The following is a 24,735-nucleotide window of genomic DNA, read 5'->3' as shown; positions in this document are numbered from 1 at the left end:
TGTCTGTTAGCATTGATCTGTGGGAGAACGGTTACGATCCTGCACCCCCCCCACCCCCGAGATAAAACAGTTCAATGAGACCGCAGTACCGAGTTACACACACAAGGAACACATCACTGCTAACATATGCAGGAAATGAGGGCAGGCAACGTTGTGACAGGCTGCATTTATAAATCAGAAAAATACATTGAACAAGCAGCTAACAGAACACTGTGTTGGCATTCGTCAATACGTTTCAACTGGATTTACTAAGCGTGCATCATTCTTTGCAAAAGGAAAAAAGGTTCAAAACTAAACAGTTACAACCCCAAGCGAGAAAGCAGAGAGAAGTGTTCCGAGCTGTTCATTTCGAGTGCTGGAATCAGTTTACTCCCCACTCTGGAAACAGGATTGCTCTGTCATATCACTGCTTTCAGCTGAATGTCCCTTACAGCAAAGTCCCGGGAACATTCCTAATGGAAATCACGTGTTCAGTCAGGTGATCAGACAGCGATCTGCAAGGATGTCACTTGTTTTGTGTTACAAGGACACAGGGTTATAAAATACAGGGTACAATCCTGCCCAAGAAGTGCACAGCTTCACCCACAAAATCCTTGTTGCCCCCAGTGAGTCTGATCCCACAGACCCAGGCTTCTCTGCTCCCAGGACGGCTGTCTACTCACTGCAGGAGCCTACTGCCCCCCTTCCTCCTCCTCCTCTTCCATCCCCTCCGCACCCTCCTGCTCCTGGGCTGCCTTCTCCTCCTCTGGGTCTCCCGGGAGCTTCTCCATCACTTTCTGCAGGAGCTCTTCAATCTGCTCCTCTGTCAGCCTCTCCTCGCTCTCCTCCACCATCTGATTAGCAGGGAGAGAAACACACACGCAAGCACGCTAGCTGCATATTCGTAAGAAACCCCAGTTATAAAATACATCAATCAGATAGCTGCTTGAACATGTATATGTTGGTGTTTATCTGTTACAGGGTTTAGTATTAAACTTCTGCCCCAGAGAAATGTTGCAGTTTCTTTGTAGAAGGAAACCATTGAAAACAATTTCATTCTTTGAAATTGTTGAACTATAGGATATTTCTCAGGTTCAAACAGCAAGTCCAGGGCCGGCTGGTGACTGCTTTCAGAGACTGCAGAACTGGCACAGTGAACAGAGGAGACCGCCAACATTAAACAGAGATAAGAAACAAACATAAACACAGAGCCTGCAGTAATGACCAGGAATAGCACTCTCACACAGAGCCTCACAAGAGTCCCATCGATCTCCCTCGAGACACAGACAGCATGTCTTGTACTGTCATCTGTCAAACCTGGCAAAGTGTGTGAAGAGAGCATCTCCTGCAGCTTGGGGGATCGGGCTGAAATAAGCCACGCTCCTGTAAATCAGCGACCTTTCGTTGAACTTGGAAAACGATTGGGCTGCAAATCATTTTAATTTGGGGATGCATTTCCCTGCTAATCCCAGAGGCCATGGCTCCAGGGATCAGCCTATTATGGCCTCCCTGGCACCTCAGCATGGCAACCGTCTGGAATGGGCTGGATGGGGGGCTAAGAACCAGGCACTACCTGATGCTGTGTGCGTTTCAACTGCTCAATCTTTCAATTGAAACGAACCATCTTCGCTTTGGAAAAGGGGATCTGTTTTTCAAACCTGCAAAGTGAGGATGCACTTACTGCATTGCTCAAGTTAATGTTAGTTTTTCTGGGCACAGCAATTCATTTGGAAACAGTTGCACGAAGATCTTGCAGGGAAATAAGACTCCCTGGCAGTTGGATCCATTCCTGGTTTTGCTAGGGGTTTAATAAGACACACCGGAGCTTGTTACCTGTAGACTGGGGCTCATCAAGGTTGTAGAACCTGGAACGGGTGAAACTGCTATGCAATAGGAGTCTTATTCACGCCCCTGTAATCACTGTATTGCAGTTCTTTACAGCTCTGAAAACCAAGTGGACAGCGTGCCTAGTATCCAGCCAGTCCATTGACTTGAACCCACAGCTTTCCTCAGCATCTTATTGAAACACTTCCCCTGTCATTACCCTTTACGCCACCAGAGGTCGCCAGCGGTACTACAGGGCTGTGGTGGGATGCTGAAGAAATGGTTATGCGTTCCTATGAGTGTTAAACACGGCTTACCAGCTGGATCTCGACAGCAGTCTGGGGCCTGTGGTTCAGTAGTTGAAGTTTTTCAGCCCTTAAGAAATGAAAGGCAATGACAATAGTTTAAACTGAAAAAGTAAAATGGTGTTACTAAGCTAATAAAAAAATAAAACGTTACTTTATTTTTTAAAAAATTTTTATATTGCCATTTTTTTTCTGTAAAAAATAAAAACTAAAAGGCTTTCTAAGACAGTCCAGCAAAAACCTGCAAATGAAATGCAGAGAGCTGGTTGAAATTGAAACGTGCTTTAATGAGACACACAGAGAGCCAATGCCGAACCCACAGCGGGCTGGGTCTCCGAGGCCTAGTGGACTCCGCGTGTGCACTGGGAACAGCTTCCAATGTCGGATTTTTCTTATTATTTGAAACGATCAATAGCCCTCACACGTCAAAGGGATTGCGGTCTAAAGCAGGCAGGATGTTTGTGTTATTCTGAGCTGGAATGTATTTCGTAATCCTGCGTGGCCTTGTTTACACAGTATGTCATCACAGTGCATCTAAAGCGTTACTTCTGCGCTGCCCAACACGCCAATTAAAACCACATGCTTACTCGCCCAGTACGACTGGGGAACAAGACTGACTAATGATCGGAATAGTTCAAGAGCATCTTATTTAAAAGACTTCGGTGCTCAGCGGGGCTCGCTTTGACCCGGCTGTGCCGCGGCGCTACTTACTTTGTCAGCTTGTGAGGAATCATCTCAGTGAGAAAGTCTCTCACTATCTCTGGGGATTGGAGTTTACATGGCGTCTTTGACAGATACTTCAGAGTCTGGGAGGAAACACAACGACATGGCATGCTTCTATAATAAAACTGTATTATTTATATCCCATGGGGGAGATGCATATATATACACATACATACACACACAGTATACTTTACAGTAAGTGCAAATAATACTGCTAAAATACAATCTGAACTAGGATACAACAAGTTAGGCTTACAGCAAGTGATATCTACAGAACAGCAGTGCACTAGCGCAGGGATAGTGCATCAGCTGAGGATCCAGTAACGCATCCTGAGGTTAGGGAAGTCCAGTGCAGAGCAGGTAGAAGAGACAGATCAATAGATGTGTGAACAGGTGGGTGTGGAGGAGGCAGCGCGAGACGGAGCAGTCCTGTGTGTGCGCGTGTCTATAGAGACACTGCTGCCTCACTCACCTCATACATGATGGTGTTCAGATTCTGCTGCCCAGCGCTGTGCTTATTCCTCGTCCTTTCCTTCCTCTGCTCTTTCAGGTCTGTCAGCAGCTGAAACACCTGTGAGAAACAGCAGAGGGTGAGGTGAGTGTTACAGTGGCAGGCTTGGTCCTGGTTACAGGACGATGTGCAAATCTGAAAAAAGCACTAGCTCCTTTTACAATGCAATCTGCTGGAGGAAATGATCATCCGGGGAGGGGATTAGGACTCCTGCTGCAGAGCAGTTTCACAAACTCCAGGTTTTACTACCAGCTTGATCAGCCACTGTGTGCAGGTAACAAGCTCAGCAGGTGTGTCTTATTAAACTCCTAGTAAAACCAGGACTGGATCAAACTGCTGTGCAATGGGAGTCTGGTTTCCATACCTCATAATTGCTCAGCATTACCGTGTTCGTATCCTTCCTGAAAAAGTAAAAAAAAAAAAAAAAAAAAATAACAATCATTTATAAAACCTTTCCTTATCAAGTTCTATACAGATAATAGCAGAACAGCGCATGGGCGCCCCTCCACTCTGCACAGCCTCGTTCTCTTTCCCAGGTGTGTGTGATCCAGGATGAACTGCTCTCTTATATTTTAAGCAGTTAAATTTGGTAGCAACCAACTTGGTCCTAAAGTGGCAGCCAACAGCTGGATTTGACAAGCTTTTTATTTTGGCCTAGGAGTCATTGGCCAAAGAAGAAGTTTGTCTGGAGCCCTGAATTATTTGGCTGTCTGCTCTGTCATACAAACAGCGATCTGGAGCCACCTAGTGGCTGTTTTCATTACTGCGGGGACGCGGTGTTTGTGTAGCGCACAGCAGTTTCAAACGGTGCGCTGAAGCGCATTCTTCAGTGGCGTATTGTAAGTGCTGTGGGTGCCTCGCCGTCTTCAAATAAGTCTGCGATATGAGGTGTAATGCCAGGGAATCACCTAGTATAATAAAAGGGTGCACCGACAGGTATAGAGGCGTTGAGACTGTACGCTATTTCACAGAAAAGATCCGTTAAGCATATCTACTGCAGTGAGGTTGTAGTACTGCAGCGTGTTGACTTGTGTACACAGGCTCACAATAACACGCGAAAACGACTAGCGTTCATACTGCAAAACGCACGTATTAAATCATCTTTTTAACAAAGCGTCGCCTTTATCGCAACACACGCAGACAACGGCAGAGACGAGCTGAAAAACACAAATAAAACCCGCTCACACTTCCATCCTGCCTTGTTTTCCGGCGTGTGTCCCACTTTTACATTCCGGGCGTTCCTCTTGGTGTTGGTAAATCGCTTCCTATGTGAAGCAATGTTGATGTTTTATTTCAATTTTAATCACCGGATATTTACTGAGACTTAATTAATTGCAAAAGGGTCTTTCCTGATAATGATTCGACAAGGGTCGTATGTAATTAATATAAATGCATTATAAATACGCGTACCGGTATTTGCATGATGCATTAGTATTGACGTGTATTGTATTTTTAAGTTAATTGCATGTCGAATTGGTATATGCTATTTCAACATGTTAAATTACAGACAGAGAGTTGAGAGAATGAGACTCAAGAAGGAAAAAAGCGATGCATTGGCCGGGAATCGAACCCGGGCCTCCCGCGTGGCAGGCGAGAATTCTACCACTGAACCACCAATGCAGGCATGCAGCGTGGGGCTCTGCGTGGGTATCTAACCCGATACAGATACAAGCATGAATGAATACAGCTGTGACTGTGCCGCACCCTCGTCCCGCTGGGAGTCTAGCATTGTTTAAAGCGCCCTAAACGATTTCCCAGTGCAAGTCAATGGTAAAACACTACGGGTGCAATACACATGTTGACCACGGCACGGTCTGGAGCATTACAGCCCTCCCTGCTGTGTGCATTGATTGATAACTCGGTCGATCTTCCTGTGCCGGTGTTTTATTAATATTATCCAGAGAAACAACTTTTCAAATCATAAAAAAAATATGTATATATTTAAAAAGAAAAAGAGAGATGCATTGGCCGGGAATCGAACCCGGGCCTCCCGCGTGGCAGGCGAGAATTCTACCACTGAACCACCAATGCAGGGCTAGACTGTGCCGGAGCAGGGTCAGACTGGAGTGCAGGGCTAGACTGTGCCGGAGCAGGGTCAGACTGGAGTGCAGGGCTAGACTGTGCCGGAGCAGGGTCAGAAGTGCAGGGCTAGACTGTGCCGGTGCAGGGCAGACTGGAGTGCAGGGTCAGACTGGAGTGCAGGGCTAGACTGTGCCGGAGCAGGGTCAGACTGGAGTGCAGGGCTAGACTGTGCCGGAGCAGGGTCAGACTGGAGTGCAGGGCTAGACTGTGCCGGAGCAGGGTCAGACTGGAGTGCAGGGCTAGACTGTGCCGGAGCAGGGTCAGACTGGAGTGCAGTGCAGACTGGCTAGCAGGGTCAGACTGGAGAGCAGGGTCAGACTGGAGTGCAGGGCTAGACTGTGCCGGAGCAGGGTCAGACTGGAGTGCAGGGCTAGACTGTGCCGGTGCAGGGTCAGAGTGCAGGGTCAGACTGGAGTGCAGGGCTAGACTGTGCCGGAGCAGGGTCAGACTGGAGTGCAGGGCTAGACTGTGCCGGAGCAGGGTCAGACTGGAGTGCAGGGCTAGACTGTGCCGGAGCAGGGTCAGACTGGAGTGCAGGGCTAGACTGTGCCGGAGCAGGGTCAGACTGTGCCGGAGCAGGGTCAGACTGGAGTGCAGGGCTAGACTGTGCCGGAGCAGGGTCAGACTGGAGTGCAGGGCTAGACTGTGCCGGAGCAGGGTCAGACTGGAGTGCAGGGCTAGACTGTGCCGGAGCAGGGTCAGACTGGAGTGCAGGGCTAGACTGTGCCGGAGCAGGGTCAGACTGAAGCAGGGCTAGACTGTGCCGGAGCAGGGTCAGACTGGAGTGCAGGGTCAGACTGGAGTGCAGGGCTAGACTGTGCCGGAGCAGGGTCAGACTGGAGTGCAGGGCTAGACTGTGCCGGAGCAGGGTCAGACTGGAGTGCAGGGTCAGACTGGAGTGCAGGGCTAGACTGTGCCGGAGCAGGGTCAGACTGGAGTGCAGGGCTAGACTGTGCCGGAGCAGGGTCAGACTGGAGTGCAGGGCTAGACTGTGCCGGAGCAGGGTCAGACTGGAGTGCAGGGTCAGACTGGAGTGCAGCTAGCCGCTTGTTTTCTGCCGGGGTGTTTCTCGTACCGCTGTACGCTGATACTTCATTAATATGCGTACGCACCTTACAACAGCAGCCCTTGGAACCGACCAACACGGGCTAATTAAGAAATGTCACCACAAGCGCGGTGATTGGTCAGTTGCTGGGCTCATGAATATTAATGTATTTCGCCGTTCTTTTCCTCGTGGGGCGGGGCCAAACTCACAAGGCGTGGCTAAGAGACTTTCCCGGAATCCAGATTCCCAGGACAGTATAAAAACGCAACCGAGGACCCATGAATTAAATGATAGCAAACTTGCAGGGGTGAATTGATTTCAATCAACAGCGTATACAGGTATCACGGAATATAATTCAATTTATAAATGCATAACACTTCGACTAGCATAGAGAATACGATGATATAGGCATGCGTTGTAATGTGCCATAGCATGTGATTGCTTCCTTTCAATGTTTTACTGTGTTTGGTGTATGTTGCATGCCGTTGGCTGGTACTGTGATGTTGTGTGTAGGGGACATGTAACTGATACAATACGGGAGCATGCTGCATGCAATCCTATTTTGAAAGCGTATTGCTATTCTCGCACTGGAAGTGTTTTGAAGAGATCGCTGTCTCTCTCAACAGGATTCAATTCGCCCTTCTCTGGAAGACAGCCGCTGTTACAGCCCAAGTTCAGCGCTGATAATGGCTTCGTCTGAGGTAAGACTGTGTCAGCACAGCCGGTTATTGTGCGAGTACGGGTAACGCTGCTGTCGTTTTTGTATACTGGATTGGATACTGTAAAAAAAAAAATAATAATTGTGTGTTTTTGATGAAAAATAAAAACAAACCAGCATACAGTGGATGATGGTTACGAAGGAGGAAGCGTTTGTGATCTCTGTTAGCGACGCTGCCTTTTGAGATTCGTCTGCTATTGCAACATAGTGGACATTTCCACTATGTTTCTTACCAAGTATTTAGCAAGCTGTTTTTTTTTTTTTTCTTTATTTCTCTTGCCCCTTGTTAAAATGATACTGGCTGTGTCAATAAATCTTTAACTCCCGGTATAATAATAACCCGTTCCGCTCACTTGCTCTGCTAAGAGACAGCTGTTGCATTCACTCGTGGAACTAAGGACTCTGCAGTGGGGTTGCTACAGGGAGCAAGTGCAGCCGCTTTCATCTTCTTAAACTCCAGTAAGATTGGGCAGTGCCACCTTTTATTAACTGGTTACCTACTGCACTCCTATCTGTCTATCTAGGTTTGAAAGGAGGTAACTGCAGTGTACAAAAATGAAAACAAAGTGTTTTTTTTTTAGATCTACAGAAAAGGTTAAATGATAACAAAAAAAAAATATTTGACGACATTTCAGACAAAAACCCTTCTTTCCATCTAAAAAGATGCAACATATTTAAGAGTGTTTGTTAATAAAAAAAATACATAGGATACGAAATTGAATTTATTTGGTGATTCAGAGATTTATTAAATCCTGCTTGTATTGTTATCCTAACACGGCAGCCTTGGTGTCTCTGGATAGCAGGATACTCGATTACTTCATGAAGTCTGGTTTCCAGAACCCTGTTCAAACCCCATTAATCCCTGGGTTTCCAGAGCTGTCCCTGTGTTTTACTGAGATGTGCTGTCTGTCTCTGGCAGGGAAACAAGCTTTGGGGTGGCAGGTTCGTGGGAGCGACAGACCCCATCATGGAGAAATTCAACGCCTCCATTCACTACGATAAGCGAATGTGGGCGGCCGATATTCAAGGCAGCAAGGCCTATGTAAAGGCCTTGGAGAAAGCTGGGCTGGTCACAAAGGCTGAAATGGAGCAGATTCTGGAAGGGATGGACAAGGTACTGTATCCGTTACTGTGGGGTTTGCTGTACAGCACACAGGCGATTGGAGGGTTAAAGGGGTAATGACCCAGGTTTTAACTAAGATCCTGTACCACGTGTTCCAGCCAGTTTATCTTGCCACTCGACCTTCACACCCGCTTCCTCAGCAGGTGATTTTAGGACCCCTCCTGAAGGTGGCATCCCAGTGCCTGCAGCACAGGACAGGTGAGCCTGTCTCTCTGAGACAGTCCTGGCAGTGTCCTCTCGTATACCCTACCACAAAGCAATGTGTAACCCACTCTGCCCTGCGCTCAACCCAGAGTCTGCTAGGACTGGCGAGGGCACACAGAGTGTAAAACACAAGCGAGGGTGTTTCTCAATAAAGACCAGCGGGCTGTGAATTGGCTCATGTGACTGCAATGCTGCCAGTTTCTTTGTCTCTCCTGGCTTGGGGTCAGTGAGGTGCTGGAAAAGGCCCTGGCTACAGTGCAGATGTGACTGTTATGAGAGGCTGCTGGATGTGCCACTGTGCTGGAGTTCCCATAGAAAAGTCAGTCATCTTACAGTTTTGCCTTTAACAAGAACAGTCATGTGCCTCAGTCTGTCGTGTGACTTTTTTTTTTAAATTCCCACTGGGAGTGAATAGAAACAGTATTAAAGCCAATCATTGCAAATGCATTAAAAAATATTCTCTTCTAACAGATTTATGAAGAATGGTCCAAAGGAGTTTTTGACATCAAAGCAGGTGATGAAGACATTCACACAGCCAATGAGCGAAGACTAAAGGTGCAGGATCTTTGCTTTTATATCATTCAAATAATGTGCATGATCTTGGCTGTCTGTCTTTTAAATATGGTTGTTATCCCATGCTGACGTGGGATTTTGGTGCATTTACACGGTTATAGGACGCTGAGACGCTGCAAATTCACAAGAGCATTACTGGGCACGAGCGCTCAGAGTGCCACCTTGTGTAAGCCTCTTCTTCTCCGTCACAATCCTGCCTGAGTATTTCTCTTGCTTTCCTGCTGGTGACGATTTGCTCTGTGTGTTTTAGGAGCTGATCGGAGAGGCAGCCGGTAAACTCCACACCGGTCGAAGCAGAAACGATCAGGTGAAGCTGTGCAGCTTCTCTTGTCAGTCTGGTCACACTTGCTGAAAACGGCAACCCTTTTGGATCTAAAGGATCAGCGGGCATGATCACCGCGTTCTTAACGAGCTTCGATTTGAACTTTTTATTTTGTCTCTAAACTGACCAAACCAGTTATTTAGACATAGTAGGTACACAAATGCCACCTGCTGGATGTTTGTTGAACTGAATGAAAAATGTTCTTGGATAGCGGTATGTAATCAAATGATCGCTGGTCCTAATATTCCATGTTTTATTTGATTCTTTTTAGTGCAAGAAGCATTTATAGAAAAAGTCACTAGAGTAAAAATAGACAGTGGAATAGGAGTAACAGCTTCAGGGTTCATGATATAATTGTGTTCAGTGAAGCACTAAGAGGACCCCTCTATAATAAGCACAGAACTATATCCTATTTGAAGCAGCTGTACATGTTATCAGTGGTAATCTGCTCCTGAGGGGTACAGGATATGAAACAGCCTTCCTCAGTGTGCCGCTGTAATTTGTTATCGTGCTAATGGGACTCCCTGTTCCATTCTCCTGATTGGTGCTTTAACACGTAGCTTTCTTGTGATTGGCCCTGCAGGTTGTGACTGACATGAGGCTGTGGCTGCGTGATGGCATCTCCACGGTAACCGGCTACCTCCTGCAGCTCATCAACACCATGACTGAGCGGGCTGCTTCGTAAGTCCTCTGCTTTGCCATTTTGTTTAATTATTTTATTCTGGTTGCTCATGAAAGATGCCCTGTGGGCAGGACTTTAGAACGATCCTGTTCAGACTGGCCCATTGAGGCAACAGTTCAGTCTCCATGTCTATGCAAAACCTTGCTTCTGCATGCAGGGTGGCACTTTGCATGCACTCCATGTATAGACGCACCCACCCCTAAAAAAAAATGCAGAAACCTGTTTAACTTGCTCGTCTGTTCCCTTCACCTGTCTGCGTGTTTCCGTGTCTCTGCCAGGGAGATTGGCATTCTGTTTCCCGGGTACACCCATATGCAGAGGGCCCAGCCAATCCAATGGAGTCACTGGATCCTCAGGTGATTTTGTTTTTTTCCAGTGGTAATGCGGCGCTGGGCAGGTTTTCAAAACCAGGCAGCTGGTGCCAGGCTGTGACAAGGCTGTTCAAGAATATAGTCCTGGTCTCTGGGCAGTGATTCCCTCACAGCAATATGAGCACTTTTCCAGTCCCCTGTTTCTCAATTGCAAATATTAAAAATCATTAACAAATATATATTTAAAGTATTTTCTTGAAGTGTGTCCGGAACAATATGATGATAATTAAAAATGGAATAATTGAAACGCTGTCTAGTTTTTATTCCTTCTTGTTATGGTATATATCAAAGACGCTATTAAAAATGGCTGATTTAAATAGTGTTAAATGGAATGAGGGTGTATCTGTTAATATCTCTTTAACTGTTCAGTTGATTCTCAATGGGACAGCTCTGGTACAATTTATTTTAAACACTATGCCCTTGCTGCTGACTGTAATTAGATTTTTTTTAATTTCCTTTTTCCTGGTTGTCAAAAAGCTTGTGCTTGTTCTAAAAACAGCCATGTGTGGTTCCAGGTTCACAGTGTCATTCAGAGAGGCTTCAAACAGGACTGTCACTGTGACACTGGATTCATTCTCTAGCACTGGAGCTTAGAGTAACCTCCGGGATGTTCAGGGACAGATCTGCTTCCTAATGAGCCCTCCACAGACTAACAGACTCCCTCCATTCCCGAAGCTGGGAAGCTGTCCTGTAAATCTGAAAAGGATTGAGGGACGCTGTAGCTTTCAGAGTGGAAGGGTAGAGGCATTCTTTCCTGTTGACTGGGGATAAAGCTGGTTCAAGCATTTGTAAATAAAGTCCTTGTTAGTGAATACAGTGGAGCAGATTGACTATGGATTTTGTGCTTCAGAGAAAGGTTTGCACAACTGAAACAGTTACAAAATGCTGAGAAACTGGTTTTAGTGTCTGTGGCATTTCCTTCTTCCTCATTCTCCAGTGAAGCAATTAAGGGTGTCTCAATACTGCTCTTAACTGCCTTTAAGAAGTATTTCTCAGCAGGCGCGGCAGTACAGCAGTGAAAATTCCCGGGCGAGAGGAAAATTCCCCTCCAGGCTGCTTTTTAAACGCTCAGTGCAGAAGTTAATTGCCATTGGGTAGTACTCGGTTGTAAAGGTGAGGGCAGGACTGTTTTTCTTGTTTTGAAATCAACACATTAATGAATGGGTTTTATTTATAGTCAGTGAACGCTTCTTCAAAAAGGCTATTCCGAGTACGAGAGTCAGCGATGGGTATTTTTTTTGGCTGTGGCGATTGCATTGGTGCAAAACGGAACCAAACTGACTTTCCTGATTTCTCGTGTTTTCAGCCACGCTGCTGCGCTGTGTCGAGATGTGGAGAAGCTGGAGGAAATGAGCCGCAGAGTGAACATCCTTCCCTTGGGAAGGTACCGTATTACTCCCTGCCTCGACCTGTCACATGTTTTGCTTGGAAATCAAATACAGATTCAGACCTGATTGCATTTTCAGCTTGCAGCTGGCCATCTATCCCTGCATGTTAACCTATTCTATATCACAGACGTATGTAAAGTGCTGCCTTTGTTCTTTCATTTGTTTATTTTGAAATCTGTTGAAATATAGCGGTGCGATCGCTGGCAATCCCTTCAACATTGACCGGGATCTTCTTCGGAAAGGTAAACCCGCATTGTTAAACCTAATATTGATAATGAACTGATAAGACAGATTGGCAAGTGGGTGTGTCCCACGTGGTACATTAGGGTGATTTTATCAAATAGAAAATAAATGGAACGCTTAAATTCCAGTAGCCCTTCCTTCAAGAGAAGCAAGGCAAAACAGTTTGCTAGTTCAACAAACTGGACCTTCTCCTTCTAAGAGAGTGCTGTTTGAACCAGCCTTGTGTTTGCTCACGATGTGACGTGACGGCAGTAGTCGCACACAAGGCTTGGAACTTGCTCCTGCCTTCCTCCTGGGATGCCTTTTGCAAACAAGCTGTTTGCATTTCATATAGCTTTTCCAGTGAATGCAATTTTAAATGAGTCAATAAATAAATGGCAAGAGAGAAACGACCCATTTACACTGCCTCTCTTCCTTTGGATTACAGAGCTGCACTTTGATGCCATTAGTGTGAACAGTATGGATGCCACCAGCGACCGGGACTTTGTTGGTATGTCTTTCTGATGAACTTTTAGGCAGTTGGCATTATCAAGCCACTCAGCAGGGTTGGGATGGCAATTCCAAATCCTTTTTAAAATAAATTCCCAGTTCCTTTCGAAGGAAAATGTTAAGTTTTTTAAATATTGTGAAATACGTAGACTGCGTGTGGTGATCCAGACTTGTGCGGTGTGCCCCGTGTGTTGCTTTCCTGACACGCCCCGTGCGTCTGCCTCCTCGCAGCGGAGTTCCTGTTCTGGGCCTCCCTGTGTGCGACGCACCTCAGTAAGATGGCAGAAGACCTTATCATCTACAGCACCAAGGAGTTTGCCTTTGTGATGCTCTCCGACGCCTACAGGTAAGAGCGCAAGGTGCAGGGAAAGCTTAAGCGATCCATGGAAATGATGCATTTTTAAACCACTGTAATGGTGGTAAATCTGATATTTGAATCTATCTCTGTGTTGCACGTCAGCAGTGGATCTTTAATTGAACTTCTGATTCTAAAGGAAAACATCTACACCAAATGAAGCTTTTACTCTGCCAAACATTCTGTTTAAATCCTTAGTCGAACGGCAATGTTAAGTAGAACTTTTGTGTTTGTTTTGAATGTGCTCTTGAAGATAATCCCACATGCGATAGCAGAATGAAGTCGTTCCTGTATGATTGGTAATACCAAGGTTGCCTGTCTGTGTGTTGTGCAGCACCGGGAGCAGTTTGATGCCTCAGAAGAAGAACCCAGACAGTTTGGAGCTGATCCGTAGTAAAGCCGGCCGCCTGTTCGGCAGGGTAAGCATCTCGGAGCTCAGCATCTGGAAGCGCGCTCCTGTGTGTTTTCATGTCTTCATTCCTTCTTTCTGTCTTTTGGTTTTTCTATGAAGTGCTCAGGATTTCTGATGACTCTGAAAGGACTTCCAAGCACGTACAACAAAGACTTGCAGGTCTGGATCTCCAACCGGATTTTGTGTGTTTTTTGTATTTGGTTTTTTTATTGTGCTTCTTTCTGCAAACTGATGTGTAACGGTGTTCTGATGCCGTTTCTCTCCAGGAAGACAAGGAGGCCATGTTTGACAGTTATGATACGGTGTGTGCCGTGCTGCAGATCGCTACGGGTGTCGTTTCCACTCTCAAGGTGAGATGGAGCATGTTACTCACGCCTGTGCTTGGAGATGCAACCGTGAATCATTTATGATTTATTTTGCAAGCTTCGATTGCTCATTGATCCATTAATCCATGACATTTATTAAGTGCCAGTAAAGAGCTGTCTCTCTGATTAAGGAATAGTGCAATATTCTGTCTGATACCTACTAACATTTTGTACAGAGTGCTGGTGATAGGCTCAGAGTTGTGATTGTTGCCAGAGGTTGACCATCACCCCATTGGAAATTAAATAAATGGTATTGAATTAACAGCCTTGCATATTCCCTTACTGCCCCAATACTTTTGGTGATCTGGTGTTTGTATTGCATTACTAGCACAGGCATGCTTTTAGGTGTATCTAAGGCTTTTGTAAACAGCCTGTATTTCAGTTTTTCTCAATGCATCTGTTAGTGTTGATCAATGCGTGGCCAGTGTTCGATTAGAACTTGTTTGCGCCTTTTCATTTTCAGGTCAATCGCACTGCAATGGAAGCTGCCTTGAGCACAGACATGCTTGCTACAGATCTGGCGTATTATCTCGTCAGAAAAGGAGTGAGTATTTAAACTAGCAGAGCCACAGCACTTGAAATCAGCAGCCGTGTCATTGAGATATATGACTGTTACAGATTATAGAAATAAATGGTTCGCAGGTGTTTGCTGGGCTCTCAAGCCTTTGCTTTGTCTTCAATGCAGATGCCTTTTCGAGAAGCCCATGGTGCCTCTGGGAAGGCTGTTCATTTAGCCGAGACCAAGGGCATTCCTCTCAGCCAGCTAACCCTGGAAGACTTAAAGACAATCAGGTTTGTATTTCACAAGGCCCGGCTGCTCTCAGCTAAGGATTTGAACCTCCTCAGTAAAACTGAAAAACAGAACCCCAGTCACGCAATCTCTGAAGACCAGCGTCTGGACTTCCTTTGCGGTAGTCAGACAGTGTTGTCACATCGCTCGTGTTTTGCATCGCATTGGCGTTCGCAAATGCTATGGTTTTAGAGGCTTCAGCGTGGTGTGCTGATACTTCTTATAGGCAATTCTGAGTATTTACCAGCAGGTATTAAATAAATCCACCCGTTTAATGTATTGATTTCAAAACAAGACACGCTGTCCTTCCCCCACCTTTACAATCAAGCAAACTTACAATAGAAATATATATATATATATATTTTTTTTTTTTTTTTTTTTTTAAATGACCACATTAATGGATTTATTTAATGCCTGCCCATTTTAAATACTTCCTAAAGTCAAGCACGAGTATCAGAGCACCCCTAATGACCGCTTGCCTGGGTTTGACAAAACCGCGCATTCACCGTGGTACGCTTCTCATGGGCGCCTGCATGTGATGTGTTCAGTGTGGGCTGTAAAGGATATTCCTGCTGACACAGTGATCCGATTTTTGTTTTCTGTGTCTCCAGCCTCTTGTTTGAGAGCGATGTGTCCCTTGTGTGGAATTACACTAACAGTGTTGAACAGTACACCGCACCAGGAGGGACAGCGGAGAGCAGTGTGAGAGCCCAGATCCAGCACCTCAGAGACTGGCTCAAACCACGCAGGTCCTAGGCGAGGGGCTATGGGATATGGTTTCAAAGAGTTTATGCCACTCCTCTTAATATTAACCCCTTGGTTTTGCAAAACTGAACTGAAGTTCTCTTACGCACTCCCTAGTTGTTTGTTTCTCTGCTGTGTGCATCACTGTGGAGTTTTTGTCATTCATAAAATAGGAGTTCATTCAAGTGGGGGTGAACACTTTGAAAATGCAGCCCTTGCCAGACAGGGGTCAGTGTGTTCCAGAAAATAAAACAAAATACAAAACGAATGAATGTGTTTTTTGTCTCCATTTCCTGAAAACCCTTAGCCACTCAGTTGATGCTTCCTAGTCCTGTAATGCCATGATAAATATGTTGCAATGTTCACTGGGTAATTTCGACTAGAAGCTTGTGCAGTGGCAACTGCCAGTCAGCGTCAGTCAGAAAAACGGGGCGTGTTCGACATAGGTGTGCACACCTGTGCTTTCAATGAAAGGGTCACTGTGATTACAACGTTTCAGTGTCGCAACCATGGCGCAGGATCGTTCAGGGATGAGACAGCTTTTTTTTATATACTGTATTGAAATAAAAGGCTAAGTTATACTGCAGGGTGCAACGTACTTCATGTATGATTAAGGTGTTTAACACTGATGCCATCAATTAAAAACCCTTCTGAAGCAATCTCGTCTGCAAGTGTTACTGAACACTTGTGCTAGTGCGGAGGTCAGCAGAATAATCAAGACTATTTTAATGCAACAAGACATTTATTATTTGTACAATTGGCCTTTCTTCAGTGACACGTCAGTGTGGTCGTCTCCCCTTGCAGTGCCTCTGCAGCGATGCCCGTTGTGTTTGCAATCCACTCGACGTACCTGCTGACTGAGGAATACACCCCGGGCTTGTCGGGGTCAGCGCACCCGCGAGCCCAGCTCCCCGCTCCCACAAGCCGGAAGGCACTGCTCCCTCCTTTCAGTTTACAAACCAGAGGACCCCCGCTGTTAACCTTAAAAAAAAAAAAAAAGACCGAAGTCACTTCATGATGTCATGCTGATGTCATGTTGCCGCAATGACATCACGTTGAGGAAATCTGTGCACTGGGGTTTTGCAGGCTGCACAGGTTTAGACCTGGCCCCTTGTGCTGCTGGAAGTTTCTTTTTCGAAGTCTGCAGTGACCTTGCTACCTGACAGGTGTTCTCCACCTCTCCCGCCAAGCCAGCACACGCCATGTTGTCGTTCACGTATGCACCATACATTTCTTTACTTTTACATTCATCTGCTGGGGTCAGCCTCACTGCAGCCTGCTGAAGGACTTCTTGAGCTCCTGAGACAGGAAAGACCAGTCAGCAACCCTGGCGCAGCGCACACGGTAACGCACCACTACTGCGTGTCTTTACCGTGACGGTACGACATTGCGCACCTGGCTGACCTTTCACTACCGTACCCGTTTCTGAAAACAGTCCGAATCCAGTTACATAGCAGTTACTCCACTCGTCCGTGTTGATTGCGCCAGCGCACGGGAGGCAGGCTGGTCTGACGTAATCATTGAACTCAGCTGGGCTACTTAAATGGAGCAGGGCGATGTCGTTATCAGGGTTAAAAAACTGCTCATGCACGTAAAGTTTATCCACGCCCGACCGCTGTGCCCAGTGCTCAGGAACCACTGTATCAACCAACCCAAGGGTTACCTTCCATTTAAGAGGATCCCTTAAAAAAAAAAGGATAGCGGATATTTTTACACGCCCTATACATCTATCTGTTGCAAGTGGACTTTTTTTTTATGGGGGAAAAAAAAAACAGTACCCACCTATAAGGACCAAGAAAGCAGTGCCCTGCGCTTACAATCCAGTCTCTGTTAACGATGGCTCCGCCGCAGGTCACTCGAGTGTGCGGCACTAGGTAGAGCGCCACCTGCCAGGGCCACAGCCCCGGTTCTGCACCTTTACCTGCCACGACCCGCTCGCCCCCGCGTTCTGCAGACCTGGTGCCGCACGCTGCAAGAGAGTACCATTCATAATCGCAACCTTGCTGAGCGACCCCGGCGTGCCTGGGCTTTTTAAACTGTAGATCTTATTTCTTTTTACCGGGATCAAATTAGTTACTTATTCCCGATTCGGTAGCTTTAAAATGAGACCTTAGTCGAGGCGGAACAAGCAGGATATCGACATGAATATTCAATATTTAAAATGATTGATCAGTATTTTAAATAACACCTATGTTAAATACTTACGTATTGTTTCCTCGGCCAAGGCAAGTGCTAAAGTAAGTAGCAACAGAAATTGCAAGGCAATCGTGTCTAATTTCTTAAAAACACACACCATGTCTCTTGAGCGGCAGCGCAGATCTGATCCTGTCTTTCAAATCACATCATTTTGATTTAAAAAGTGTGAGTCACGTGGTGACAAAGCCGTTCAGATCGTTGACACATGACGTCATACCGTGACATTTGTCATTCAGAATCGTGATTGGGGGGGATGCATTACGAAAATCGGTTTTAAAAATGACCGGAAATAAAACTGAAATGATGTTTAGAATGTAAACTACATGAAAAACACGAGTTTGTTCTTATTTATCCAATCTTTATATTGTTTTATACTTGTCCCATGACTTAAGCACTGCCCTGTTATGTGTAATTTGGTGCCATCTACTGGTAGAAAATGTCAATGCATGCAACCGTGCGTGGCGTTGGGTCTTGAGTGTGTTTAATTCTCTCACGGCAGCAATGTCACGTTCGGTGGGTCTCTAATTCATTACCTTGTGCAGGAACGAAAATGTGCAAAATGTGCTTTAGAATGGTTTCAATGGAAACAGGTGTGTAGTAAAAAAAAAGACACAGTTTTGTATTCTTGACTTTTACAAAGCAATCTTTATAATTTAGGAAACTGGACAATCATTTCCAGACAACATATTCATGGCTGTCAGGTAAAAGTTTCACTGTCTGCAAAGTCATTTTACACACAGAGTCAGAATTGCACTTCATTTGGAGTAAAACGCTCTGTGAATTTAACCCTCACTTTCTTGTATTCATAATGAATACTATTATACAGTACATGACACCAATACATAATTCACAAACACTGCAATCTATCAGGTGCCGCAGTTGCGTTGGTGGTTCAGCGGGGGGCACTATTCCTTCTGAACCAGCTCTATCAAATCCCCCAGACCCAAGCATGCTTAGTCCAGGAATCGCTGTGCGCTGGCAGCTGCTGTCCTCAACATCAGGTTTCAAAACAAGGTTCTGTCAAGGGTCTACAGTGTGGGCATTGAAGACCTCAGGACTCTCATTCTAGGAGGGGCAGCAGAAACCCAATACAGGGCTCTGTACTACTGGTCCTACCTGGTCAAATCAAGGAATTGAAATGACCAGAAACCCAGGGTACTTATAATAGAGGCTGACAGCACAGCAGTGCTTGCCAGCACAGAGCTGCTGCTGGATCGGTACACCGTGCGGCCGTGCGCCTGTTGAACGGGCCTGAAGATCCGTTCCATGGGCTTCCCTGTGTTGAAGAAGAGCTTCTGAGAAAAAGCTGTGAGCTGGGAAGGCAGAAAACAGCAGAGTCAACATCCGCAGTGAAGTCACAGCCCCTACTCTCTGTATATAAAGACTGGCTTGTGTTTCTATCTTGCTATTAATAATAGGGTGCTACAGGTAGCTTAGCCACTTCTTTCTATACCCAATAGCTCCCTGCAATTTCAGTCACACAGGATTGAAAGCGTTAGTCCTACCTGTGCTCTGCTCAGCGGAATGGGCTTCTCGAACAGCGTCCACACAACAGCCTCATTGCAGCCGGGGGTCGTCAGAGACCCTTCATAGCGGTAATACCTAGCCAGGTCTTCCTGCTTTGGGATAAGATCGTCTAATCTCAGGTCTTTTACTGTAGTGTTGAAGCCTGAAAGCAGGAATAAGGGAAGCTGAAAACACCTTGACGTTAGGAAGTGTTCATCAATATAATATTTCTAGTCCGGACACGGGATGTGCGCTTATTAACACAAGCACGCTCCCTGGCTTCACGGGAGAGATTAGGTAGAATAGCAGAGGAAACAGACAGCAAGGGAAAGCGTTTGCTGCAGCTTTGAGTGATCGGTTTGATTGGGTTCATCTGAGGTGGATTCTGCCCATGTTGCAGCGCAGTGGAGATGCGCGTTTAACTAAGAACAGTCTCAGGGTTAGCAGTCATTGCATGCTTACCATAGTGCGAGATTCTTCCCAGGGCATCGATCAAACCTTTATAACTGGGATTGTCTTCGCCTGACTCCTGCAATTACAACGAAAGTTTATACAGATCACAGGGCAGTGTTATTTGAAAATATATCACACGCATTGCGAGGTCCGTTGGACCTCCGTGCACTTAATTGGAAAAGCATTGAAAAGGGGCGTGGGAGAACCGGCCGACGTGCAGGCAGGGCAACAGACAGACAAACAACGGTGGGTTTGATTTTTAATCAGGGGCAACAAAAACCTGTAACGGAGTTTAAGGGTTAAAACCAACTTAAAATTCATCAAATAATGACACAAAAGTCCCGTGTTTTACAAACTGTTGCAGAGATCCCTACCGCCCCCTGCTGGAACTCCGTGGAACCAGCGATCCAGCATTGACGCCCCCCCGCCCCCCCCTATCATTGCCAGCCCCGTTTCTCAAAACAGTTCTGAGAATAATTATCAAGGTGATTTAAAAGGTACTGCACAAAACAGTCCCGCTCACAACTGCAGCTCCTTTCTAATAATATCACCGAGAGCAATTTGCGTCACTTCGTGGCGTTTCTATTGTACACACCGCTGGTGGAAATCCACTTCCTGGTATTTTTCAAACAAACACAACTCTCGTTGAAACTGTACACAAACCGATTGCACTTGCTGGTATAAACACAAGCGCTTGCTTTAAATGCATTTCCTCGCATCGAGGGTGTAAAAGCGACTTTTGTTGCTTTTATTGGCAAGCTTACAGCGTTCATACAGCTGGGCTGCAGCACGGCACGAATCGTGAGGCATGACCTCATGCAACCGTTTAAAAAGCCGTGTCGATCTTCCTACACCCTCCTCAACATACACTTTCGCCATACCATTTAAAACACGGATCAGCTACCCACCCTGCATCGGCCGAGTTCGCTAGTGCTTGTGGGTCTTGTAGTTTTCTTCGCCATTAAACACGTGCTGCGCTTATACCCTTTCGTGGCACACTGTGACACAACATTACCCTGCGCAATGTTAACAGCGCACCTGTGTTTATTATCGTACCCTCGCTGTACCACCGTCCTGCCACTATATATAACGAATGCGCTTGTTCTGTATCATTTCAAACTGAAGTTACCTCAAACAGGAATCCAAGCACAGCAAACCCTACTGCGTCATTTACTGCCTCCTCTTCCCGGTGATACTGCTCTTTAAGGTGCACTATATGAAGCTAGAAGAGAGTAAAGGAGTTTGCTTTGAGTTAGTGCGATATATCAGGCATGGGAGATTATAGTTTGAGGCAGGCTGTACTGTCCGACCTCCAGACCCCACAGCTAGTACACTGCTATCGTACAATCCATTATTCATTATTATTCATTGTATTATTCATTCAAAAAGAAGCTTAGATTTGAATTTTGCAGTGTCAAGTTAATTGCTAAATTAAAATGCATCTAATTGCTGTAAAGTGTGCAATGCAACAGCTATCCTCCGCTGATGGCGTCACTGATGCTGTCGAGAGTGATCAGCTGTTTGTACTGGGGATGTAAAATGACCGAGAGGCTCAGAGAGAGAGTTTTTGCGCTCCCTCTCAGATCACAGATGAAATCCGCTCAGAGCTGCTCAAGGGGAGTGGAACTGAGCATGCTCTTGAATCGGTTCTTTTACAGAGCTGCTCTTACTGGCGCACTTCCCTAACTGCACACCTCCATGGGGTACCGCTCTCCGTCGATGGTGTGCTCGGAGCCAGCCTGCCCGTCGGAGCCCCAGTGCAGGTGAAACTGCAAAGCTTTATACGCGTCCGCCAGACCCGCCCCCGTGATCCTCACACCAGGCGGCAGAGCTGTTTCAACTGTAACGGAAAAAGAGACGGCGTTCCCACCGAGTCAAAACAGAAAATCAATTCATTAACGCCTGCCTGCAATCCGTGTTTAAATGAGGACCTTATCAGCAAAGCCCAGGCTGTGATGCTGTATTGCAGTCGCAGTCTGGGCTGTGTGCTGTAACGTTTTGGCATATCAATCCGTGCGATCAGGCTGTGCAGCGTCCTGTTATTTCGCCTCTGATATTGGAACCCCGATACAAAGCTCAGTGGAGCGCTTGGGTCTTGTTATGTAATAAACATTATATGAAGAAGTGGGATCTCTTTGCCTATCACTTTCATTATGATTTCAAACGCTCTTATTCAATGAGCAAACGTCACAAAGGCTCCCATTGACAGCAAAACACCAGGACCTCGAAAGAGGAAAGACCTAGATTAGAGGACACATCGAACGGCTGTGAAGATGGAGACATTTGGCAGGGAAGGACATGCGTTATGGACTCACCGGAATGGCCATTGTTTTTGACCAGGACGTCTTGAGCGCGATCATACCCTTCAAAGGTAAAGGGCTTCAGTTTCGGATTGGACTCTGTTTTTTTGGTCACAATGTTTATAGGCGCCTGCTTATTCCCACCACATTTTGCATATACAGTGTGCCACTTGCTGGGCCCTATAAGGAAAGGGTGTATTTAAAATATACTAACGAGGGAATAGGGTGTATTTCAATACTACAAAATTGGGTGATTCTATAATATAATTAATTAAAATTATGAATGAATAAAATCATCAAACTCACCATAGCACTGCTCCTCGCATTCATCCTGAGATTGATAGCACCAATGTTCTGAAAAAAAAAAAAAAAAACACACACACACACACATCACCAAACGCACCCTATTCAAAGCACTGCAATTCTCATGTAAACAAGAAGAGATTGCGACCTGTAATGTGTCCTTTTAAACATCCGTGCCGTTCTGTGCTGTTTACTGCAGGTTAAGATTTAATTGCGCTGCTCGGGGGCACAGGAGACGCGGGCAGTAAGCAGCTGTTTCGAATGAGTTCCCACAAGCTGGGTTGAGTGGAGTGCGGCTTGCAATTAATTACACCAACTGGGCACTTTAACAAACAGCTCTGCCGTGTTTTATTAATAAACAGTTGAAAACGTCGAGCTCATTACTTATCAAAAGAGGAAAGCAGCCCTGCGGAGACTGGCAGCTTGTTGTCGCTGGCCAGGGGATGAGGCGTAGTTTTGCTCTGCGTTTGAAATGACAGTGGGGATAACAAGCAGATCTTTGCGGTGCTTTCAGCTGTGTGTCCCCCTCGCAGTTAACGAGTAACCAAAAATTCAGGTTAATATAGTTAATGAGGAAACCCGTCCCGCATATGAACTGTAATAAACCGGGCTTCATAAATAATGGATCATACTTGTGTTGCTATACTTGTTGTTTTACAGTGCGACAGATACCTATCTTTGACCTACAGCTCAACTTGAAACAGGGGACGCACACAGCAGACCATTCTGAAATCTCTTCTCTGTGCTGGAACGAACCAACTGGCTTCATCGAAGCCTTCCAGATCTTGCCAGTTCTTCTCTTGCCTTCTCTTCCAGTTCAATAATATACCCTGCATTCCACGCAGCTAATAGCCCACAGTGACAACTCTCTGAACTGAAGAGATGAATGCCCTTGGAGGTGAAAGAGATTTGTGTATGGCTTCTTGGCACTATATTAGGCTGCTAAGCTGCAATATTGACAGTGTCAAGATCCCTTATAAAACTTTACCACAGTATTTTGCATGGCTTTTTTTTTGCCATGCTTTTCCTATGGCTATACTTTGCGTTTCCTGTAGTTTACCCTGGTTTGCCATGTTTGTTAACATGCTTTAGCATTGCTGATCTTTCCAATGCTTCCCCACCCTGCTTTCACTGTGCTTTGACACTTTGCTATGTGGTTTTATAAGGGGTTTCTCCAGCGCCTATATAGACACAACAAACAAAAAAAAATCTGATATCGGAACACCATAAGCCATGGAAACACTGGGCTTACAATGGGCTCAGTACTGCAGAGTGGTTTGACTCAGAGACCTTCCATCAATGATCAATCTGATTGGACAGCAGCTCTCTGTTTCAAAGTTCTTTAAGAATAACACTGTTTTGCTGACAGCGAGAGACTCCTGTTCTCCTTCAAAGGGCTTGTATGTTTACTCTATAAGTCAGCACCCAGGAGGCTGTTAGATTTTTGGTCTCCATAAGCTTTGCACACAAAGGGACAGCATTTCAAACATGCAGTCGTACAATGAAAAGTTACAGCTTTAAAATAAGGATGTTCCTGAACTTTAGACTAGAAAAAGGTTGTGTTCCCTGTAGGGTTTATCTGTTAACCTTCTTTTTAATTAGGTTTTAATCACCAATTCATACACAGCAAGCAACAGGAGCCTCTATACAAGAGGCAAATCATAAACCCAAAGTGTACTAAAACTCTTAGCAGTTTTTTGTCATTTTCTAAAACACATTTAACTGAATGCAATAACAAAACGAAGAAGCCTTCATCCAAACTGAATGAAACATGCATCTGCTATATTCATTTTCTCATTTGATTTCTGCTCTTACTACTGACTTTATTGTATTTTACAACTGCTCTTATCTGTGATGTGATATTTTATAACTGCAAGTCGCCCTGGATAAGGGCGTCTGCTAGGAAATAAATAATAATAATTAAGATGTATCAGTTATAGCCATGCATTTCTTAACTACTTAAACACAGCAAAGCCATAGCTACACAGCACAGGCGGACTCACTCCACTCAGCACTGCACAGCGAGTACAGGAAAGAAAACTCCAATCAACACAGCAGAATACCAGTATAATACACTGAACTCGTTTTCACTAGGAGTGAAACTCTTTGGTCGGTTATCCCAGGATAGCCTTTCAGTAAACTGTAACACAGCCCTTACCGCTGCTGATGAATGGTAAGGTGGTGGTGAGGAGGAGGAGGAGGAGGAAGGAGTGTTTCATGGCTTCTCTTTTCGTCGTATGGACCCCAGATCAGGACAGGACTCGCTGAGTTCTATTGAGTGCGGTCTCATTGCTGCGGACGGGTTTATATCTGTCAGGGTGGGACCTCTTGGGCAGATGCCACTCCCCCCTCTGTACCTCTAATATGTAATCCTGTCATTGCCTGAGGAATCAGGTGCTCTGTGCTGCGGGTCAGACTGGGAGTCTGTCAACACTGCTGACCTGCAAGAGAAATACAAAATACATCTGTTAGTGCGGTGACTCAGCGCAACAGAGCAGCCAGCTGCTCCCAGCCATTCCAAATACAAATGTGTTCATCTCACCGGGTGACAACCCTGGAGAGGGACCTCTCGTTTACAGGGGGGTCCAGGCAAGACAGGGCGGCAGCAAATAACATCATAAAATCAGCAGCAAAAAAAAAGAGACAAATCATTCAAACAGGATTAAAAAAAACAACAACACTTAAAATAATCGTTTAAAATAAAAGCATACACAAGTAAAACAACCCCA

General features: G+C 45.6%; 4 protein-coding genes and 2 non-coding genes across 8 annotated transcripts; 1 reads left to right on the top strand and 5 right to left on the bottom strand.

Annotated features, from left to right (window-relative positions):
• Positions 1-154: 154 nt before the first annotated feature.
• LOC121308604 (calcitonin gene-related peptide-receptor component protein) lies at positions 155-4,571 on the bottom strand. Its single transcript, XM_041241078.1, has 6 exons — positions 4,528-4,571; positions 3,707-3,743; positions 3,304-3,402; positions 2,820-2,914; positions 2,121-2,178; positions 155-833 (listed from the first exon to the last, which is right to left on the bottom strand). The coding sequence occupies exons 1-6, from the start codon at positions 4,533-4,535 to the stop codon at positions 672-674; spliced, it is 459 nt and encodes a 152-aa protein (XP_041097012.1). The 5' UTR covers positions 4,536-4,571; the 3' UTR covers positions 155-671.
• A 320-nt stretch (positions 4,572-4,891) lies between these two features.
• Positions 4,892-4,962, bottom strand: trnag-gcc. The gene has a single exon. It is a non-coding gene; the product is annotated as a tRNA-Gly (tRNA).
• Positions 4,963-5,302: 340 nt separating this feature from the next.
• On the bottom strand, positions 5,303-5,373 carry trnag-gcc. The gene has a single exon. It is a non-coding gene; the product is annotated as a tRNA-Gly (tRNA).
• Positions 5,374-6,696: 1,323 nt separating this feature from the next.
• Positions 6,697-15,516, top strand: asl (argininosuccinate lyase). The gene is made up of 17 exons (XM_041241207.1): positions 6,697-6,807; positions 7,096-7,170; positions 8,107-8,301; positions 8,986-9,069; positions 9,338-9,394; positions 9,993-10,090; positions 10,370-10,447; positions 11,769-11,846; positions 12,040-12,092; positions 12,521-12,583; positions 12,814-12,928; positions 13,272-13,356; positions 13,449-13,508; positions 13,616-13,699; positions 14,178-14,258; positions 14,400-14,506; positions 15,116-15,516. The coding sequence occupies exons 2-17, from the start codon at positions 7,156-7,158 to the stop codon at positions 15,258-15,260; spliced, it is 1,398 nt and encodes a 465-aa protein (XP_041097141.1). The 5' UTR covers positions 6,697-6,807; positions 7,096-7,155; the 3' UTR covers positions 15,261-15,516.
• Positions 15,517-15,971: 455 nt separating this feature from the next.
• Positions 15,972-17,667, bottom strand: LOC121308667 (plasma kallikrein-like). Of its 3 annotated transcripts, none has more exons than XM_041241208.1 (5): positions 17,454-17,608; positions 17,031-17,217; positions 16,653-16,930; positions 16,408-16,547; positions 15,972-16,229 (listed from the first exon to the last, which is right to left on the bottom strand). In XM_041241208.1, the coding sequence occupies exons 1-5, from the start codon at positions 17,542-17,544 to the stop codon at positions 16,017-16,019; spliced, it is 909 nt and encodes a 302-aa protein (XP_041097142.1). In that variant the 5' UTR covers positions 17,545-17,608; the 3' UTR covers positions 15,972-16,016. The 3 variants fall into 3 exon arrangements, with proteins under 3 accessions (XP_041097142.1, XP_041097143.1, XP_041097144.1); XM_041241209.1 differs by having other exon boundaries at positions 16,668-16,930; XM_041241210.1 differs by having other exon boundaries at positions 16,104-16,229; positions 16,400-16,547; positions 17,454-17,667.
• A 352-nt stretch (positions 17,668-18,019) lies between these two features.
• On the bottom strand, positions 18,020-24,636 carry LOC121308600 (carbonic anhydrase 4-like). The gene is made up of 9 exons (XM_041241075.1): positions 24,549-24,636; positions 24,165-24,447; positions 22,010-22,057; positions 21,719-21,883; positions 21,098-21,243; positions 20,533-20,625; positions 19,413-19,479; positions 18,950-19,113; positions 18,020-18,757 (listed from the first exon to the last, which is right to left on the bottom strand). Exons 2-9 carry the CDS (start codon positions 24,223-24,225, stop codon positions 18,557-18,559), a joined length of 945 nt encoding a protein of 314 aa, XP_041097009.1. The 5' UTR covers positions 24,226-24,447; positions 24,549-24,636; the 3' UTR covers positions 18,020-18,556.
• Positions 24,637-24,735: the final 99 nt, after the last annotated feature.

The sequence above is a fragment of the Polyodon spathula genome, unplaced genomic scaffold (genome assembly GCF_017654505.1).
Source record: "Polyodon spathula isolate WHYD16114869_AA unplaced genomic scaffold, ASM1765450v1 scaffolds_764, whole genome shotgun sequence".
NCBI lineage: Eukaryota > Metazoa > Chordata > Actinopteri > Acipenseriformes > Polyodontidae > Polyodon > Polyodon spathula.
This window is presented reverse-complemented; position numbering and strand designations above follow the sequence as displayed.

What these genes read in the sequence shown, in the direction of transcription:
- LOC121308604 (XM_041241078.1), bottom strand. An exon ending in TGAACACCATCATGTATGAG is followed by an intron (nt 2,915 to 3,303) that starts GTGAGTGAGGCA and finishes GTTTCCTCCCAG; the next exon opens with ACTCTGAAGTATCTGTCAAA. An exon ending in CTGCTGTCGAGATCCAGCTG is followed by an intron (nt 834 to 2,120) that starts GTAAGCCGTGTT and finishes CCTGCTAATCAG; the next exon opens with ATGGTGGAGGAGAGCGAGGA.
- asl (XM_041241207.1), top strand. An exon ending in GTGTCGTTTCCACTCTCAAG is followed by an intron (nt 13,700 to 14,177) that starts GTGAGATGGAGC and finishes TTTCATTTTCAG; the next exon opens with GTCAATCGCACTGCAATGGA. An exon ending in ATTATCTCGTCAGAAAAGGA is followed by an intron (nt 14,259 to 14,399) that starts GTGAGTATTTAA and finishes TCTTCAATGCAG; the next exon opens with ATGCCTTTTCGAGAAGCCCA.
- LOC121308667 (XM_041241208.1), bottom strand. Translation starts at nt 17,544, where the DNA reads ATGGTGTGTGTTTTTAAGAAATTAGACACGATTGCCTTGCAATTTCTG. An exon ending in TGCTTTCTTGGTCCTTATAG is followed by an intron (nt 16,931 to 17,030) that starts GTGGGTACTGTT and finishes TTTTTTTTTAAG; the next exon opens with GGATCCTCTTAAATGGAAGG. An exon ending in AACGGGTACGGTAGTGAAAG is followed by an intron (nt 16,548 to 16,652) that starts GTCAGCCAGGTG and finishes TTCCTGTCTCAG; the next exon opens with GAGCTCAAGAAGTCCTTCAG.
- LOC121308600 (XM_041241075.1), bottom strand. Translation starts at nt 24,225, where the DNA reads ATGAAACACTCCTTCCTCCTCCTCCTCCTCCTCACCACCACCTTACCA. An exon ending in GGGAAGAATCTCGCACTATG is followed by an intron (nt 19,114 to 19,412) that starts GTAAGCATGCAA and finishes TCCTGCTTTCAG; the next exon opens with GCTTCAACACTACAGTAAAA. An exon ending in TTCCGCTGAGCAGAGCACAG is followed by an intron (nt 18,758 to 18,949) that starts GTAGGACTAACG and finishes CTGCCTTCCCAG; the next exon opens with CTCACAGCTTTTTCTCAGAA.